Source organism: Vulpes vulpes, chromosome 1 (genome assembly GCF_048418805.1).
Source record: "Vulpes vulpes isolate BD-2025 chromosome 1, VulVul3, whole genome shotgun sequence".
Classification (NCBI taxonomy): Eukaryota; Metazoa; Chordata; class Mammalia; order Carnivora; family Canidae; genus Vulpes; species Vulpes vulpes.
In genome coordinates, this window is record NC_132780.1 from 4,622,718 (window position 1) to 4,640,121 (window position 17,404).

The 17,404-nt window shown below is 36.9% G+C and overlaps 1 protein-coding gene across 7 annotated transcripts in view; it reads left to right on the top strand.

Moving 5' to 3' along the window:
* The window catches only part of LSM14A (LSM14A mRNA processing body assembly factor), a 54,894-nt gene that overhangs the window by 19,027 nt on the left and 18,463 nt on the right, over nt 1-17,404 (top strand). For all 7 annotated transcript variants that reach the window (XM_072750329.1, XM_072750319.1, XM_072750350.1 and 4 more), the window contains exons 2-3: nt 8,606-8,769; nt 11,792-11,921. In XM_072750329.1, coding sequence (XP_072606430.1) covers nt 8,606-8,769; nt 11,792-11,921 — 294 coding nt within the window. The remainder of the gene's footprint in view (nt 1-8,605; nt 8,770-11,791; nt 11,922-17,404) is intronic.

The following is a 17,404-nucleotide window of genomic DNA, read 5'->3' on the forward strand; positions in this document are numbered from 1 at the left end:
CTCCCTCCCTCTGTCTTTCTCTCAAATCAATCAGTCTTTAAAAATGAAAAAAAAATGTGCTTTTCCTCTGCTCACCAGTTAACTCCATCGTTCTGGCCACCACATGTTCAGTCACATCAACCAATTCTCCCAGCTTCCTCTGGACACCCACTGGGTATCCTGTAATTTAAATCAGTTTTGACTCTGTCTATCTGAAGTTAGTATCAGATCTCACAGGTTAAGGGCTCAGTACCACAAGACAACCCACCCCAGCCTACTTCACACGCCAGTCTCAAGTTGCAAGTTATTAACTATACTTCTGACCAACTGGCTATAAATTGGGGCTTCCCATGATACCCTCCTTGGTTTGATCACTTGCTAGAATGGTTCACAGACCTCGGAAACCAGCTTACTTATTAGATTACCAGTTTATTATAAGAAGATACAACTCAGGAACACCCAGATGGAAGAGCTACATAGGGCAAGATACATGGGAAGGAGTGCGGTGATCCTGTCTTCTCTGGTGAGTCATCCTCCCAGTATCTCCACATGTTCACCAACCAGCAGCTCTGTAAACCCCAAAGATTAGGAATTTTTATGGAGGCTTCATCATGTGGGTGGCATGATCAATTATCAACTCCATCTGCAGCTGCTCTCCCCTCCCCAAGGGATGGTCTTTTCTGGTGACCAGTCCTTTTTTATGAAGCTATCCTGGAGCCCTCCAAGAGTCACCTCATTAGAACAAAAGATGTTCTTATGGCCCAGGAAATTCCAAGAGATTGAGGAGCTTTGCATTAGGAACCAGGATCAAAGACCAATATTAGAATAAAAGATGCTCTTAGTTCCTTTGTTTCTTAGGAAGTTAAAAAGACTTTAGGAGCTCTGGCCAGGAGCTGGAGATAAAGATCAAATACATATTTCTTATATCACAGCATCACACCTGCTTTGAGTAATTTTTGCTTTGGAATAAGGTCGAGTTCCAGTCTCCTTTTTTTGTATATGATCATCTAATTGTCCCAAAGCCATTTTTTAAAAAAAGATTTTACTTATTTGAGAGGGAGGGAGGGAGAATGAGAGAGTGTGCATACACAAGCAGTGGGGAGAGGCAGAGGGAGAAGCAGGCTCCCCACACTGAGCAGGGAGCCCAACTTGGGGCTTGATTCCAAGACCCTGGGATCGTGACCTGAGCCCTGAGCCGAAGGCAGACACTGAAGCAACTGAGCCACCCAGGCATCCCCCAAAACCATTTTTGAAGAGACTATTCTTTTCCCATTGAATATTTTTGGACTCTTACCCAAAATTAGTTGGCCATAGATGTTTATTTCTAGACTGTTCCAGTCCATAAATCCTTATGCTAGTACCACACTGTTTTGACTGCTTTGTAAGTTTTGAAATTGGGAAGTACGAGTCCTCCAACTTTTTCATGAATTTAGTTTGTTTTTTCCATTTCAAGGGGAATGGGTTATAATTTTCCTTGGAATTGCACTGAATCTGTAGCACACTCTGGGGAGCACTGTAATCCTTTTTTTTTTTTTTTTTTTTTTTTTTTAGGATTTAAAAGATTCAGTCTTTTAAATGTGAATGTACTATCAGGAGGAGGAGGAGGAGGAGAAGGGCAGAGAGAGAGAGAAACAGACTAACATGGGTCTCAGTCCCAAGGCCCTGAGGTCCTGACCTGAGTTGAATCAGCTGCTTAACTAACTGAGCCACCCAGGCACCCTGGGAGCGTTGTAATCTTAATATTAAGTCTTCCAGTCCATGAACATGGGATGACCTTCAAGCAGAGCTTCCATTTATTTAGCTGCTCTTTAATTTGTTTCAGCAGCGTTTTGTAATTGTCAGTATACAAGCCTTTTACTTCCTTGGTTGAATCTATTCTTAAATATTTTATTCATTTGGATAGTACTGTGAGATTGTTTTCTTAATTTCTTTTTTATTGATCATTATTGTGTACATACACAGTTGAGTTTTGTGTGTTGATAATGCACCAGTGCTTTGCTGAATTCATTTATTAACTCTAGTTTCATTTAGTTTTTTCATGGATTCTATATATGTAGAATTCCCATATGTGGAATCATGTCATCTGCAGAAAGTTTTACTTCTTCCTCTCCAGTTTGGATGCCTTTTATTTCTTTATCTTGCTAATTATGCCGTCTGGGACTTCTAGTACATTGACTAGCAGTGATGAAAGTGAACACACTTGTTTTGTTTCTGATCTTAGGGGAAAGTTTTCAATCTTTTACCATTAAATATGATGTTAGCTATTGGTGTTTTACATATGCCATTTATCCTGTTGAGGAAATTTCCTTTTATTCCTTGTTTGCTAAATGTTTTTATCACAAAACAGTGTTAAATTTTGTCAGATACTTTTTCTGCATCTATTGAAATGATTGTGTTGTGTATTTTCCCCCTTTGGTCTATTAATGTGGTGTGTATTACACTGTTTTGTTTTGTTTTTTTAAATGTTATCTTTGTCTGACTTTGGTGTCAAGGTAATGTTGGCCTCAAAGAATGTATTAGGACAAGTTCCCTTTTCTTCTCTTTTGGAGAAGTTTGAGTAGAGTTAGTACTGTTTCTTCTTTAAATGTTTGCTAAAATTCACCAGGGAAACCATCTAGTCCTAGTTCTTTGGAGGTTTTTTATTTCTGCTCCAGTCTCTTTGTTATAACTCTTGAGATTTTCTGTTTCTTCTTGAGTTGGTTTTGGTAATTGATGTTTGTAGGGATTTTTCTATTTCATCTAGATTTTCTAAACAAATACCAAATTGGTATTTGTAGTTTTTTCTTAAAAGCCTTTTAAAGTCCATGAAATTGAAAAAAACAAATGAATTCCATGAGATTGGTAGTAATGTCCTTGCTTTCATTTCTGATTTTAGTTATTTGCATTTTCTCACCTTTTTCCCTTAGTCTTTCTAGCTAAAGGTTGGTCGATTTTATCTTTTCAAAGAAGCTACTTTTGGTTTTGTTGATTCTGTTTTTCTGTTCTATGTGTTAATCTCTGCTATAATCTCTAATTTCTTTCCTTCTGGATTTGAGTTTAGTTTGCTTTTTTGTTTTGTTTTGTTATTTAAGATTCTTATTAATTTGAGAGAGAGCGTGTATGCATAAGTGGGGGGTGGAGGGCATGAAGGAGAAGTAGGCTCTAATCCCAGGACCTGGGATCATGACCTGAGCAGAAGGCTGGTGCTTAACCCACTGAGCCACTCAGGTACCCCTAGTTTCCTCTTAATCTAATGTTCCTTACGGTGTAAAGTTGATCTGATATTTTTTTTTTTAAAGATTTATTTATTTGAGGAGCACCTGGGTGCTCACTCAGTGGTTGAGCATCTGTCTGCCTTTGGTTCAGGTCATGATTCCAGGGTCCTGAGATCAAGTTCCGCATTGGGCTCCCTGTGGAGAGCCTGCTTCTCCCTCTGCCTAGGTCTCTGCCTCTCAGAAATAAATAGTAAAATCTTAAAAAAAAAAAAAATAGTGTATTTATTTGAGAGAGCATGAGTGGAGGGAGAGAATCTTCAAGCAGACTCCCTGCTGAGCACAAAGCCCAAAATGGGGTTCAGTCCCATGACCCATGAGGTAAATGATCTGAGCTGAAGCCAAGAGTCAGAGACTCAACTGGTTGAGCTATCCAGGTACCCTGAGATTTTTTTTTTTTTTCTTAATGTGATTACAGCTATACCCTCTTGCATATGGCATTCTTTACATCCATGATTTTGGCATGTTGTATTTTTTCATTTTGTCTCAATTTTTCTCAATTTCCCTAGTGTGATTTCTTCACTCATTGGTTAAGGTTTTTTGTTGTTGTTGTTGTTTTTGTTTTTTGTGTTTTTTTTAAGATTTTATTTATTTATCCATGGGAGACACAGAGAGAGACCGAGGAACAGACACAGGCAGAGGGAGAAGCAGGCTTCCATGCAGGGAGTCCGATGTGGGACTCAATCCCGGGTCTCCAGGATCATGCCCTGGGATGAAGGGGGCGCTAAACCACTGAGCCACCCGGGCTGCCCAAAAGTGTATTATTTAATTTCCAGGTCCAGTTTCCCTTTTATTGATGTCTAGATTTATTCTACTGTGGTCAGAGAGGATACTTTGTAAAATTTTGTGGGTTTTTTTTTTCCATTTATTGAGAGTTAAGTTTGACCTCCCATGTGGTCTATCCTGAGGAATGTTCCATTTACAATTAAGAATAATGTGTATTGTGCTGTTGTTGATTGGGGAGAAGGATAATCTGTTGCTTTTAAAAACTTTGAAGACACTACTGGGGAAGTGCTTTGGCCCTTGAGGGGTGAAACAGTGGTCCCTTCTGAATTGTCAGGTAGTTGAGATCATACAGCCCTGGATTTTGTGGGATATGCTTCCTGCTGCCCACCTTGTATTAGCAATGCTGCAGTAGGAACATGAGCCACATCCCCGTAGCTGCCATTTGTGGAGATAGGAGTTAATGAATACTAATAGCTAGCCACTACGTAAAATGCTACACTACACCACAGGTTAACAGCCTTTCTTCATCAAGTACTTTCATGGGTGGTACAAGTGTGTGATTTGACACCATCGTTCCAAAATGGCTTATTCAGACTTCACGTGACAAGGCAATAGTTGTTTCGGGATGGGACCCATTCCTGGATCTTCCTACTCTGTCATCTTTCATATCAGACACATCTATGTTTCTATTTTAGGTAGTTGTAATCTTTTAAAAATTACTGTTTCATAATTTACCTCATATAGCATGTTTAATGTTACTATATATTCAACTTTTTTAATTTTTTTTTTTCTTTTTAAGTTCCTCTTCACCATTACTTGCCTGGTAACTTCCAAATTGGTCTTCTGCTTCCATTTTCATTTTGTTTTCCACAGTCATAGAAGGACAAATACTGTAGAATGGAGGTTGCCAGAGGCTGGGGGGGGTGGAGGAAGTGAAGAATCGTGGTTCTGAAACTATAAAGTTTCAGCTAAGCAATATGATAAAATTCTAGATTTCTGCAGCATTTTGCTGTACAAATACTGAACTGTTAAAATGATAGCATTAACAAAAATGCTGGTGGTGAAGTATACCTAATAAACTTATTGGTCAGCTTCAGAGAAAAATTGAAAGCCTGATGGAAGAAGATGGAAGAATGGAGGCTTATTGCTGGAGACCAGGAGAGTGCATCAAGATCGGGGAGAACCATGCATTAAGCACTTTTAAAACTAATTGTGTATGGGACGCTTGCGGGGCTCAGCGCTTGAGCGCCTGCCTTCGGCCCAGGGCATGACCCTGGGGTCCTGGGATCGAGTTCCGCCTCGGGCTCCCTGCATGGAGCCTGCTTCTCCCTCTGCCTGTGTCTCTGCCTCTCTCTCTCTTTCTGTGTGTCTCTCATGAATAAATAAATAGATCTTTTTTTTAAAAAAAAGAATTGTCTATTAGAAATACTAAATCTGATCAAACCAGTCTCCATCATTAGAGCATGTTTCTCATACTTTTGGTCTGTGCAATTAATTCATTCTCGATGGGCTCTATTTTCATACTTTTTCATTTTCCTCTTTCCGTATGAAAGAGATTTTCTTCATACCACGTTTTGGAAAATATGCCCTTAGTTTTCAACTTTCTTGTTGGTTACCTTTAGGACCTCAAATAACAAAATTTTAAGTCTACATATATTAATTTATCAACTTTCCAAAATTATCAAGTGATTCTCTGCTGTAAGAGATGAGAGTATTAATTTATGTATTTCCTTTTGTGTTTTCCTCTATTTCCATTCCTCTTCATCTTCCAATTTTTGTTAGAATACTATGTGATAAAAACCATCTTGACTTATTCTGTCAATATGTAACCTAACAGCTTTTTTCAGAACCATTAAACTTACATTCTAAGACCATAATTTGTGTGCTTAAATGAATTTATTCATCTCTTTTATTTATTTAAATTTAATTAATTAACATATGGTGTATTATTAATTTCAGAGGTAGCTTCAGTAATTCATCAGTTGCATATAACACCCAGCGCTTATTACATCAAGTGCCCTTCTTAATGCCTGTCACCCAGTTACCCCATCCCACCATTTACCTCCCCTCCAGCAACCCTGTCTGTTTCCTAGAGTTAAGTCTCTTACAGTTTGTCTCCCTCCCTTCACCTGTGATCCTGTTTTGTTTCTTAAATTCCACATATGAGTGAAATCATATAATTGTCTTTCTCTGATTGACTTATTTCACTTAGCATAATACCCTAGTTCCATCCATGTCGTTGCAAACAGGTTCTTCAAAGACTCTTATTTTTTGTTTGATACTACTGTTTCTGGGAGTTCTTTAATTTGATATAGCAAAAGATAAATCTCTATAGTTTATAGTGCACTAAATCTTTTTCTGGAAATAGAGTGAAACCTTTTGATCAAATTTAGGTCTTCATATCAGGAAGTTTCTATTACATCTTTAAGTATATTTTCTTTTATTCTGTTGTCTGGATATGCGCCACAGTAAAGCAGTTCTTTCTGAAATTTTCTTCCATTTCCTGTGACAAATATTAATCCTGAATGGGTTTTCTTCATCTGTCTAGTGAATACATGGGAATAATTTGAATGGTTTTGTTAGGCCTTGGAAAACCTAATGGAGCGTGTCAGTGGTTTTTATACAAGGAGAACTTTGAGGGGGTGCTAGGATGGCTCAGTCAATTAAGCATCTGCCTTCAGTTCAGATCATGATCCCAGGGTCCTGGTATTGAGCCCCACACTGGGCTCCCCTGCTATAAGGTGAGTCTGCTTCTCCCTCTCCCTTTACCCCTCCCTCACTGCTTGTGTGCACTCTCTCACACTTTGCTTGCTCTCTCAAATAAGACTTTGACTTTTCCTCCCCCTACTTCAAGATGAATTAGCCTGTTCTGAGGCCTGAGACTGTATACATTGTGTACTGGTGCTGCTTTTGCTGCTGCTCCTGAGGTGAGGGGTGGTACTGATTTATATGTAATTTTCTTAATCTTGATTTTTCTGACTCTTAAGCCTTCCTGTCTTTGCTTTTACTTTTCTTTTCTTTTTTTTTTTTTTTTAAAGATTGTATTTATTCATTCATGAGAGATGCAGAGACACAGGCCGAGGGAGAAGCAGCCTTCCTCCAGGGAGCCCAATGTGGGACTCGATCCCAGGACCCTGGGATCACACCCTGGGCCGAATATCCTTCCTTTCATATAAAGGACAAAATAAGAACCTTGTCACTTACTCCTGCCCTTATATAGTACTCTTTGGCCACTGGGGGAAGAGAAAATTCAACTAGGGTATTCTACATCTTTCCCCTTGCCACATCAGTGTTCTGTCCTCATCTACCAATATGGAGGTCCCAGTGAAAATTTTTCAGGATATACTGTATATGGATTCTCAGATTGGTCTTCCTTTTTGGACTAACTCATTCAGTATTGGAGTAATACTTTTAAATAAAATGTCATGGTATAAGTTTGAGATTTAGTTTCGGGATATTTTAACTCTCTTTGTCTATTCAGTTTTAGGGAAGAATATTCTTCTGCAAGCCTACATCTATGTCACCATCTTTCTGGAAGCATCATGAGCAATAGATTTTTTAACATAAAGGAGGGAAGCATTATTTAAAAGGAAGTAACATTCATATTTAATTTAGCCCTGGATCAATTCTGCAGAAAAATGCATGCATTCGAAATGCCATGCAATGTTAAGCTCTAGGACACTTCCCCCGACTCAAGATTTTATTTATTTATTGGAGATAAGAGAGAGATAGTGACACGAATAGTGTGAAAGAACCTGAGCTGGGAGGAGAGAGAGGAGCAGGCTCCCCACTGCGCAGAGAGCCCAACACAGGGTTCAGTCCCAGAACCCTGGGAGCATGACCTGAGCCAAAAGCAGATATTTAACTAACTGCGCCACCCAGATGCACAGAGGAATTGGTTTTAAAATGTAGATTTCTGGACTCTTCCTTAGAAAGTCTGTTTCACTGGATTTGAATAGGATCCTAGAAATCTTTTTAGCCAGCTTACCCTGGTACAACTGGTCCGCAGTTTAACGTTGAGTAATGCTCTCTTAAGTGTTGAAATAATCAGATTTAATTATGAGATAGGTATTTTAGGTAACTAGGGCATTTCAGGCTGTCCCCTGAGGCTGAATACCTGACAGCTGTTTGGCTTGGCTTCTTAGAGGACCTACTACTCATACTCACCAAGATAGATGTTCCCTTTGTTGTCTTCTCTTAATCCAAAAGCTCAATTTCCCAAACTTTGGGATTTTGTGGATGGGGTAAACTTCACTTGCCATTCCACCCCCACAACAAGAAATCTCACATAAGTTTGCCAGTTTTTTATTTTGCTGAATGATCACATTAAAAATAAATCAACAATGAACAGACATTTTTAACACCTCCTCTCACCACAACCACTAAAGATAAAAATAAATAAAAATGTAGGAAGAACAGCACTTCATAATACAGATTGTCTTTTAAATTGAGTACTTTTAGCTCTAGGCAAAACCCACTCTATTTTCCTCTTTTTTTAAACAAAATTTTTAATCTACAGATTAATGAGTATTTTCTCGCAGATGACATTTAAGAACTGCTGTTTATTGATACTTGGAAGATTGCATTTCTAAGAGACCCCTGAATATGATGAGTATACATATATCTCACATCCTTTGTTTTCTCACCAGTTCGGTCCTTTGGTACAGAAGACAGACCAACAGATCGTCCAATACCACCTCGCGATGAAGTCTTTGAATACATCATATTCCGTGGGAGTGATATTAAAGACCTCACTGTTTGTGAGCCACCAAAACCACAATGTTCTTTGCCTCAGGACCCAGCTATTGTTCAGGTAACTGATAGTAAATTGTCTTGGAGTGCAAGAAAACTTCAAGTACATGTCTATTCTTGGGTTTTTGGTTTTGGGTTTTTTTTCCCCCCTCAATTGAGTGTTCCTTTGCTTATCACCTCTTTTTCTCTCATGAATAAATAAATCTTAAAGAACAAAACAAATACATGGGATCCCTGGGTGGCTCAGTGGTTTAGCGCCTGCCTTTGGCCCAGGGCGTGACCCTGGAGACCCAGGATCAAGTCCCACATCTGGCTCCCTGCATGGAGCCTGCTTCTCCCTCTGCCTGTCTCTGCCTCTTCTCTGTGTGTCTCTCATGAATAAATAAATAAAACCTTTTAAAAAAATAAAAAAAAACAAATACATGATGTCTTAAAGATTGTTGATTATGAATTAGACAGGATATTCATTGTAGTGCTTGTTTACGTGATAATTGGAAGTGTATGGAAACTGCCTAGATTTTATTATAATAGCAGAGGAAGCAGATTGACATAGGAGTGTTTTCATTTTAGGGCATAACTGATTAAAAGCTTATGGCCTTTAATCAGCTGGTTTTCCTCCTGGATCTCTTTTCTTATCAGCCCTTTTTCTTTTCAGTCTTTGGTCATTTGCACTAAAATAGACTTGTTGATTGTCTTTTTTTTTTTTTTTTTTTTTAAGTAATGTAATACTTCTACATTTTTTAAAATTAATTTTCCCTGTTGAATGCTGTGATAAAATCTTAGTTTTCCACAAAACAGATTCTTCGAATATATATTCTCTTGCAAAAGATTTGTCTTACTTCAAGTATTAAAATACTTAATGAAGGGGCGCCTGGATGGCTCAGTTGTCTGCCAACAGCTCAAGGTCAAGATTTCCCCTGCTTGTGCACGCTCTCTCTGTCAAATAAACAATAAGTAAAATCTCTTAAAAAGTAAAATAAAATACCTAGTGAACTCTTCTAAAGAAAATAGTAAGTGGTATATAAAATTAAAATGAAAAAATAAAGAGGGGCTCCTGGCTGACTCAATTGGTGGAATATATGGCTCTTGATCCCAGGGTTGTAGGTTTGAGCTCCATGTTTGAGTATAGAAATTTACTTAAAAATCTTTCCCAAACAAAAAACAAAACAAAAATCTTTCCCAAAAATGGAAAAAAGAGAAAGTACTTTTTAACATTTACTTAATATTTATCTTTCCTGAATATAAGTTTTTTAAAAAGAAATAGTTAAATTTATTCTTAAAACATAAACTGGAAAAATCCTCTACTCTTCTCTACCCCACTCCTTGTTAAGTCTAATTTTTAAGAAAGTAAATCTGAAGGCACCCTGAGAAAAACGTTAATTTTCTTAAGTGGAGGGAGAAAAGACACATTTTAATGGAGATAGCTTACACCAATGTGATGTTAGCTGACTGACTGATAGTTCTCCAGGGAAATAGTTACTTAAGTTACCAACTTTATGGAATAAGAAGAACCCAGAAAACATAAGTCAAACTGGTATTTTTTTTTAAGAATTTATTTATTCATGAGAGAGAGAGAGAAAGAGGAACAGACACAGGCAGAGGGAGAAGCAGCCTCCATGCAGGGAACCTGATGTGGGACTCAATCCCAGGACTCCAGGATCACGCCCTGGGCCGAAGGCAGGCGTTAAACTGCTGAGCCACCCAGAGATCCCCAAAACTGGTATTGAATGACTTCTTCTAGCCACCATAAATTTTGACTTTTGATCTCTCTTTTTTTTTTTTTTTTTTTTAAATATTTTATTTATTTATTCGTGAGAGACACAGAGAGAGGCAAAGACACAGGCAGAGGCAGAAACAGGCTCCATGCAGGGAGCCCGACATGGGGACTCGATTCCAGGTCTCCAGGATCAGGCCCTGGGCTGAAGGTGGTGCTAAACCGCCGAGCCACGGGGGCTGCCCTACTTTTGATCTTTTTTTTTTTTTTTTTTTTTTTTTTTTTTTGTATTCATGAGAGACAGAGAAAGAGAGGCAGAGACACAGGCAGAAGGAGAAGCAGGCTCCATACAGGGAGCCCGACCTGGGACTCCATCCCAGGTCTCCAGGATCACACCCCAGGCTGCAGGCGGCGCCAAACCGCTGCACCCCTGGGGCTGCCCTACTTTTGATCTTTTGATTCATATATCCAATAGTATTTATTGAGCATTTACCATGTGCCTGATACTAGCAACGAGCACACAGAAAAATAACATCAGTGAGCTTTTGGTCATTAGTACACTCCATATTTGTATTATGAGTATTTTATATTAAGATAAATGAATATGTAGTATGCATATATACATTCTATAATACATTTTAGGTTTATTAAGCTGAAATTTTTGTATAATGTTCTTTAACTTAATGATAAATATAATATAAAATGTAAATGGTCTTGGGGCACCTGGGTGGCTCAGTTGGTTAAGCATCTGACCCTTGATCTGATCTCAGCTCAGGTCTTGATCTTAGGGTTGTGAGTTTAAGCCCTGCATTCAGTAGGCTCCATGCTGGATGTAGAGCCTGCAATCAATCAATCAATCAATAAGTAAGTAAGTACATACATACATACATGTGTACATAGTCTTGTGTAGGGTAGTTTTTTTCTGCATCTCTTTCCTATAAATTTAATAGTGCACCTCAAATGATTGAAATAAGAGCAAAATCACAAGTAGGATACCTTACTTTTGTAAGCACCAGACTAAAACTCAGTATAACCAAATGTAATTTTTCCCATGTTTTTTCAAACAAAGCTACTTATTCAGTTAACTTTTTTCAGTTCTTTCCTAAACATGTTATAAAACTCTTAACTCTGCTTAACTGTAGAAAAATACATTTATAAGTCACATCATGTATAACTGGCCCATATATACAAATATTGAAATCAAGAGGTGGTTAAACTTTTGATATTCAATGCATGTTGTTAAGTTATTATAATTGCTTTTATATCTAGTAATTATAAAGTTTTCTTTCAGAAAGTAAATATTTGTGGGGTTTTTTATTATATACATGTTGTATAGAGCCTGGAAAAATAACCCATGATCTTTCTTCAGTCTTCACTAGGCTCGTCTACTTCCTCATTCCAGTCAGTGGGTTCCTATGGACCTTTTGGCAGGATGTCAACATATAGCCAGTTCAGTCCAAGTTCATTAGTCGGGCAGCAGTTTGGTGCTGTTGGTGTTGGTATGTTGTACTTTTTTCTTTTTCTTTGTTTTTTTAAAATTTACCTGTCTTTACCACAAATTTACAGACATGTTATTTGGTGTTCCTTTTGTAACATATTATTTTAAAGGCTTTATTTAATGTCCTTGATAATTAGTGGTTCCATGAAGGTCATCTCTCAAAATAGTCACAGTTTTTTTTAAGCCTAGATCTATTCAGTTGCCAAATATCATTGAATGTTATTTTAAATTTACATAAGATTATCCATTTGAAAGAAGCTTTTTTTTTTTTTTCTGGTTTTTTTTTTTTTCTGGGGTGCCTGGCTGGCTTAGTTGGAAGACATACAGTTCTTAATCTCAGATTCATGAGTTCGAGCCCCATGTTGGCTGTAGAGATTACTAAAAAAAAAATAATCTATTTTTTAAAAGTAATAATAATAAAATAAGCATTATTTTCCAACAGGATAGGTTTTCAAAAAGGGGATTGGAGGTAATGCTATTATTATTGGGGAATAATAATGCCACTTAAAGAGTATTTATATTAGGTGTTAGGTGGAAAGATAATTACATATAGCATGTTTGAGGGTATTATGCTTTGTTTATGATAACAATGTTTTAGAAACATTAACTCTCTAAGGAGAAAGCTAGATATAATCAGATCAGCTCCATGTTCTGTTTTTAGAGCTGTGCATTTTAGCTCTTTAGTACACCTTTACTGAAATTTTCATGGTAAAGAATAACTTTTTAAATCTCAAATCCTAATCCTTAATCTTTCTTAGTTCAATTGAAATAACCATTTATCAGTTTACCTTGTTTCTCTGAATCACAAATCCAATTTCAGGTATATCTTGAAACCCATTAGTATGTTAACAAGTTTTGTTAAAATTAATTCCTTTTTATAAATATACTTTTTATGTAGTTGTGACTTTTCAAGTAATGTAAATGTTTCACTTATTCATAAAATCAAAAAGGGTGGGAAAAAATAAATCCTCAAATTGGATATATACACATAACTGGTGCTAAATATATATCAAATTGATAGTATAACCACACAGAAAAAAAGAATTTAAGTAACTTTTACACTCTTGGTAGGGATATATTGTAAGAACAAATAGAACTGTAAAAAAAAAAAAAAAACATTGGCTAAGTGTTTGTAATTGGTAGTGGTATTGGTGGTATTAATTTTGAAACTATTTTGTATGTGTTATAGGATAGGGCAAATGACTAATAATATATTGATGTTATTGGGAAATGCTGTTCTTTCCATGGAGAAAGGAGATAGAAATATAGAGGTAGGGAAGAACCCTGTGGTGTTGAATGTGAATTGGAAGCATGAATGTGAACTTGTTTTTTAAGTTTAAGTAAAAACTGGTTACTTCCTGACTCTTCATAGAAAGGACCTAGAAGCAGTGATACCTGTAGCAAAGAATATGTGTAGACCCAGTTCTTGGTGTCTAAGTACCATTTCCCACTAGAGGGAACATGGGCCCCTTGAAAAGGGGGGAAACAATGCTCTTTTTTTTTTTTTAAAGTAATCTCTACACCCAATGTGAGGCTCAAACTCATGACCCCAAGATTAAGAGTTACATACACTTTCAACTGAGCCAGCCAGGTGCCCCAACAATGCTCTTTTTTTTTTAAATCTGAAAAGTGCCAGCTAATAAATAGAAGGTTGGGTAGATATAGAAAATCACCATTTTTGTAATATTTAGTGTATGAATTAGCAAGGATTATCAGTGGATGCTAAAAATCATTGGGTGAACAGTATTGGGCAGAATGTTAGAATGGCCTTAAAGAATCCCACAGTTAATTAATTACAGAGGGGACAACATTGTGCCTTTATAATGGAGACGTTGCCTAGTCACCATTTTAATCAAGTCATAAAGTTTGGCATTGCCATAGTTAACTAGTATCTCCTAATGTGATGATACAGGAAGGAGGTTAAGTCCATTTTTACCCTGTTAGCTGTAACTATTAGTATCCTATTCTGAGGATTTAAATGAGGGACATTGTAAATTATCCTTTTGAGACTCCTTTCACTAAATTGAATAGTTGGCTAACATTGAGATTATTACTGTACTTACTTCATACATTACTTGAAGTTTGCATGACTTAATAGGTTTTAAGAATTAGAATAGGGTCTAGGACATAGTGTTACATAGTAAATACTGTTTCTGCCATCCTTCAGAGCCTGCTCTTCTAACCAGAGTATCTATTTCTTATACATGTTTTTATCTAATTGTAATATTATTGGGAGTTGCTAGTTAACTGTTCTTTGGGCAGAGGGTTTTGTTTGTATTTTCCATGTCAGTTGAGTAGCTTTTGTAGTAGAAGATTATTTTTCATTTGTTGATTTCCATATTGGTAAGATAATTTGTGGAGTGACTAGAGAGCTATATATAATATTTAGAAGTTGTTAAATGAGGAGGAGGAGGAAAATTGGAGCATTGACTTAAGGTAGTAGGTGTTTTTTAGAAAAGGAGAAACCCCAGATATGGTTTGTGTTGGCACAGATTAAGCCAGACTTTAATCGATCCCTAGTGCAATTAATCCTTGAACAAATGGGTTTGAACTGTGCAGATTCATTTATGTGTGGGTTTTTTCCAATAAAGACATTAGTAAATATATTTTTGCTACCTTATGATTTTTTTTTAAAGATATTTATTTGAGCAAAAAGAGTACATGCATGAGCAGGTGGAGAGGCGGAGGGGAAGAGAGAATCTTGAGCAGAAACTGGCCTCAGTCTCACGACCCTGAGATCATAACCTGGGCTAAAACCAATAGTTGGATACTTAACTAACTCAACCACCCAGGTGTCCCCATATGATTTCCTTAATAACATTTTCTTTTCTCTAGCTTACTTTATTGTAAGAATATAGTACAATATTCTGACTTAAAAAGGAAGTTTAAATCAGGGAAACACTATTTTAGGGAAAAATTTTCTCCATTTTAGTGTTTATATATTGTCTTTTTATAGGGGTTTTTTTTTGCAGCTTATATCATGAAGGATTACTATCTATAGGGCTTCCAGAAATAAGAACCTACAACCCAGCAGAAAGAGAGGCAGGTGTTAGGAACTAATAATTAACTTTGCCTTTTTCAGAAAGAAAGGAATACAAATGTCCCCTAAACATGGAAAATGATTAAATTTCGTTAATAATAAGATACATAAATTAAATTTGTACTGAGACACTGTTTCTCAGTATCAGTTTGGAAAAAGCCCAAAAGTTTGAGTCTATGTATAATATTTTTCAAGATAGTGAGGAATCAGATACTTTTACACATTGAAAGGAGTGATACACCAGACAAAACACTTGTTTTGTTTTGTTTTGTTTTGTTTTGTTTTGTTTTGTTTTGTTTTAAGCTGATGCTAAAATGATTCTTAAGTGCAAAGATTTGGTCTTTATTGACTTTAATTTATGAATCCTTAGGAAAAATTAATGATCCCACAGGATCATTAGGAAGGGATAAACAGCAAAAGGAAACAGCAAAACAGCCATACCATGCTAAGTCTCATAATACACTTTGTGGATAAGACAGAGGACTAATGACTGAATAGACAGACAAATGGGTACATTTTAACGGGTTAAATAGTCAAACCATATTAGACAATGATTCTCTTAGGTCTCCAGTGTTTCATACAGATTAATTTTTAACCTCTGAGTTTGATGAACATTTAGAAGACATGCTTATGAACTTTATACTTAGCATAGAGCATAAAACTTATAAACATTTAATACATTGGGGCTGACAGACTGAGGAGTGTTAAAGATCCACTTTGGTAAAGTGTAAGGGAATTAAACATTCCAGGTAAAAGGCATATCATCAAACTGAACTAAAAAAAATTTACAAGACCCAACTATATATTTTTTATAAGAAATACACTGAAAGACAGAAGGGAAAAGAATAAGAAACAGCATGTTGTACCATACAAACACTAATGAAACTATATTAGACAAATTAACATCAGACAAAGAAACTTAAAGCTTTATCAGGGGTACTACCAGAGATAAAGAAGGATTGTTTCTCCTGCAGGAGACATTTGGTAACATGTGGAGACATTTTTGGTTATCACAACTGAAGGATACTACTAGTATGTAGAGGGTAGAGGCCAGGGATACTACCTAACATCATAAAATACAGAGGTCAACTCCTCACAAAATGATAATAGTGCTAAAGTTGACAAAACTGCTCTATAAGGAAAACCATAAAATATTGCTGAGAGAGATTAAAGTTCTAAATAAATGGAGAGTTGATCCAGGCTCATTGGTTGTAAGATTCAGTATTATTACTTTTAAGGTAATATTTTTCCCAAATTGATTTACAGAGTGAACATAATCCCAATCAGAATCCCAGTAGACATTTTAAAATAGAAATTGACGGGCACTTGGGTAGCTCAGTCAGTTGGGCATCTGACTCTTGATTTTGGCTCGGGTCATGATCTCAAGGTCATGAGGTTATGCCTCATGCTGGACTCATAGCTGGAAATGGAGCCTGCTTGGGATTCTCTCCCTCTGCCTCCCCACCCCTGCTCTTCCTCTCCCTTATTTTGTCTCTCAGAAAGAAAGAAGGGGTGGAGGGAGGGAGGAAGGAAAGAAAGAAAGAGAAAAAGAAAGAAAGAGAGAGAAAAGAGAAAAGAAAAGAAAGATCGACATGCTGATTCTACTATTTATTTGGAAATATAAAACCTAGAATAGCCAAAATAGTCTTGAAGAAGAAGAAAGTTGAGGCACCTGGGTGGCTTTGAGAGTTTAAGCGTCCAATTCTTAGATCTCAGCTCAGGCCTTCATTTCAGGGTCATTAGTTCAAGCCCTGTGTTGAGTTCCATGCTCGGCATGGAACCTACTGAAGAGAAGAAGAAAGTTTGAGGTTTATTTGTGGTTTCAAGATTTACTGTAAAGTTAGAGAAATCAGAACAGTGAATTATTGATATAAGGATAGACAAATAGACCGGAAGTAAAGAATAGAGCATACGGAAATAGACTTAAATACTGATTTAAAACAGAGATGGCCAGTGCAGTTCAATGGAGAGGGGAAAATATCCTTAACCAATAATGTTCCAATATCTACTTAGAAAAAATTAACCTTGGCCCCTACTTTACACCATATGTAAAAAACAATTTGAGGGGCGCCTAGGTGGTGCAGTCAGTTAATCATCCCACTCTTGGCTCAAGTTGTGATCTCAGGGTTGTGAGATTGAGCCTCACATCAGGCTCCGTGCTCAGTGTGGAATCTGCTTAAAATTCTCCCTCTCCTTTTGCCCCCCTCCCCCGTTCTTTTTTTCTCTCAAATAAGTAAATCCTAAAAAAAAAAATAATTTGAGATAAATCAGGCGAATTAGAGTAAGGAACTCAGAAAAGAGATGGAGGAAATAAAAATAGAGTTTGCTAATCAGAGAGCAAGCAGTGGGAGGTTAGAGGAGGTGGAGCAACAAAGCGGCATGGAGATAAGACTGTATATCATCAGAGTGGCTTATGTCTTGGTCATTGCCCAGAAAAACTAGTG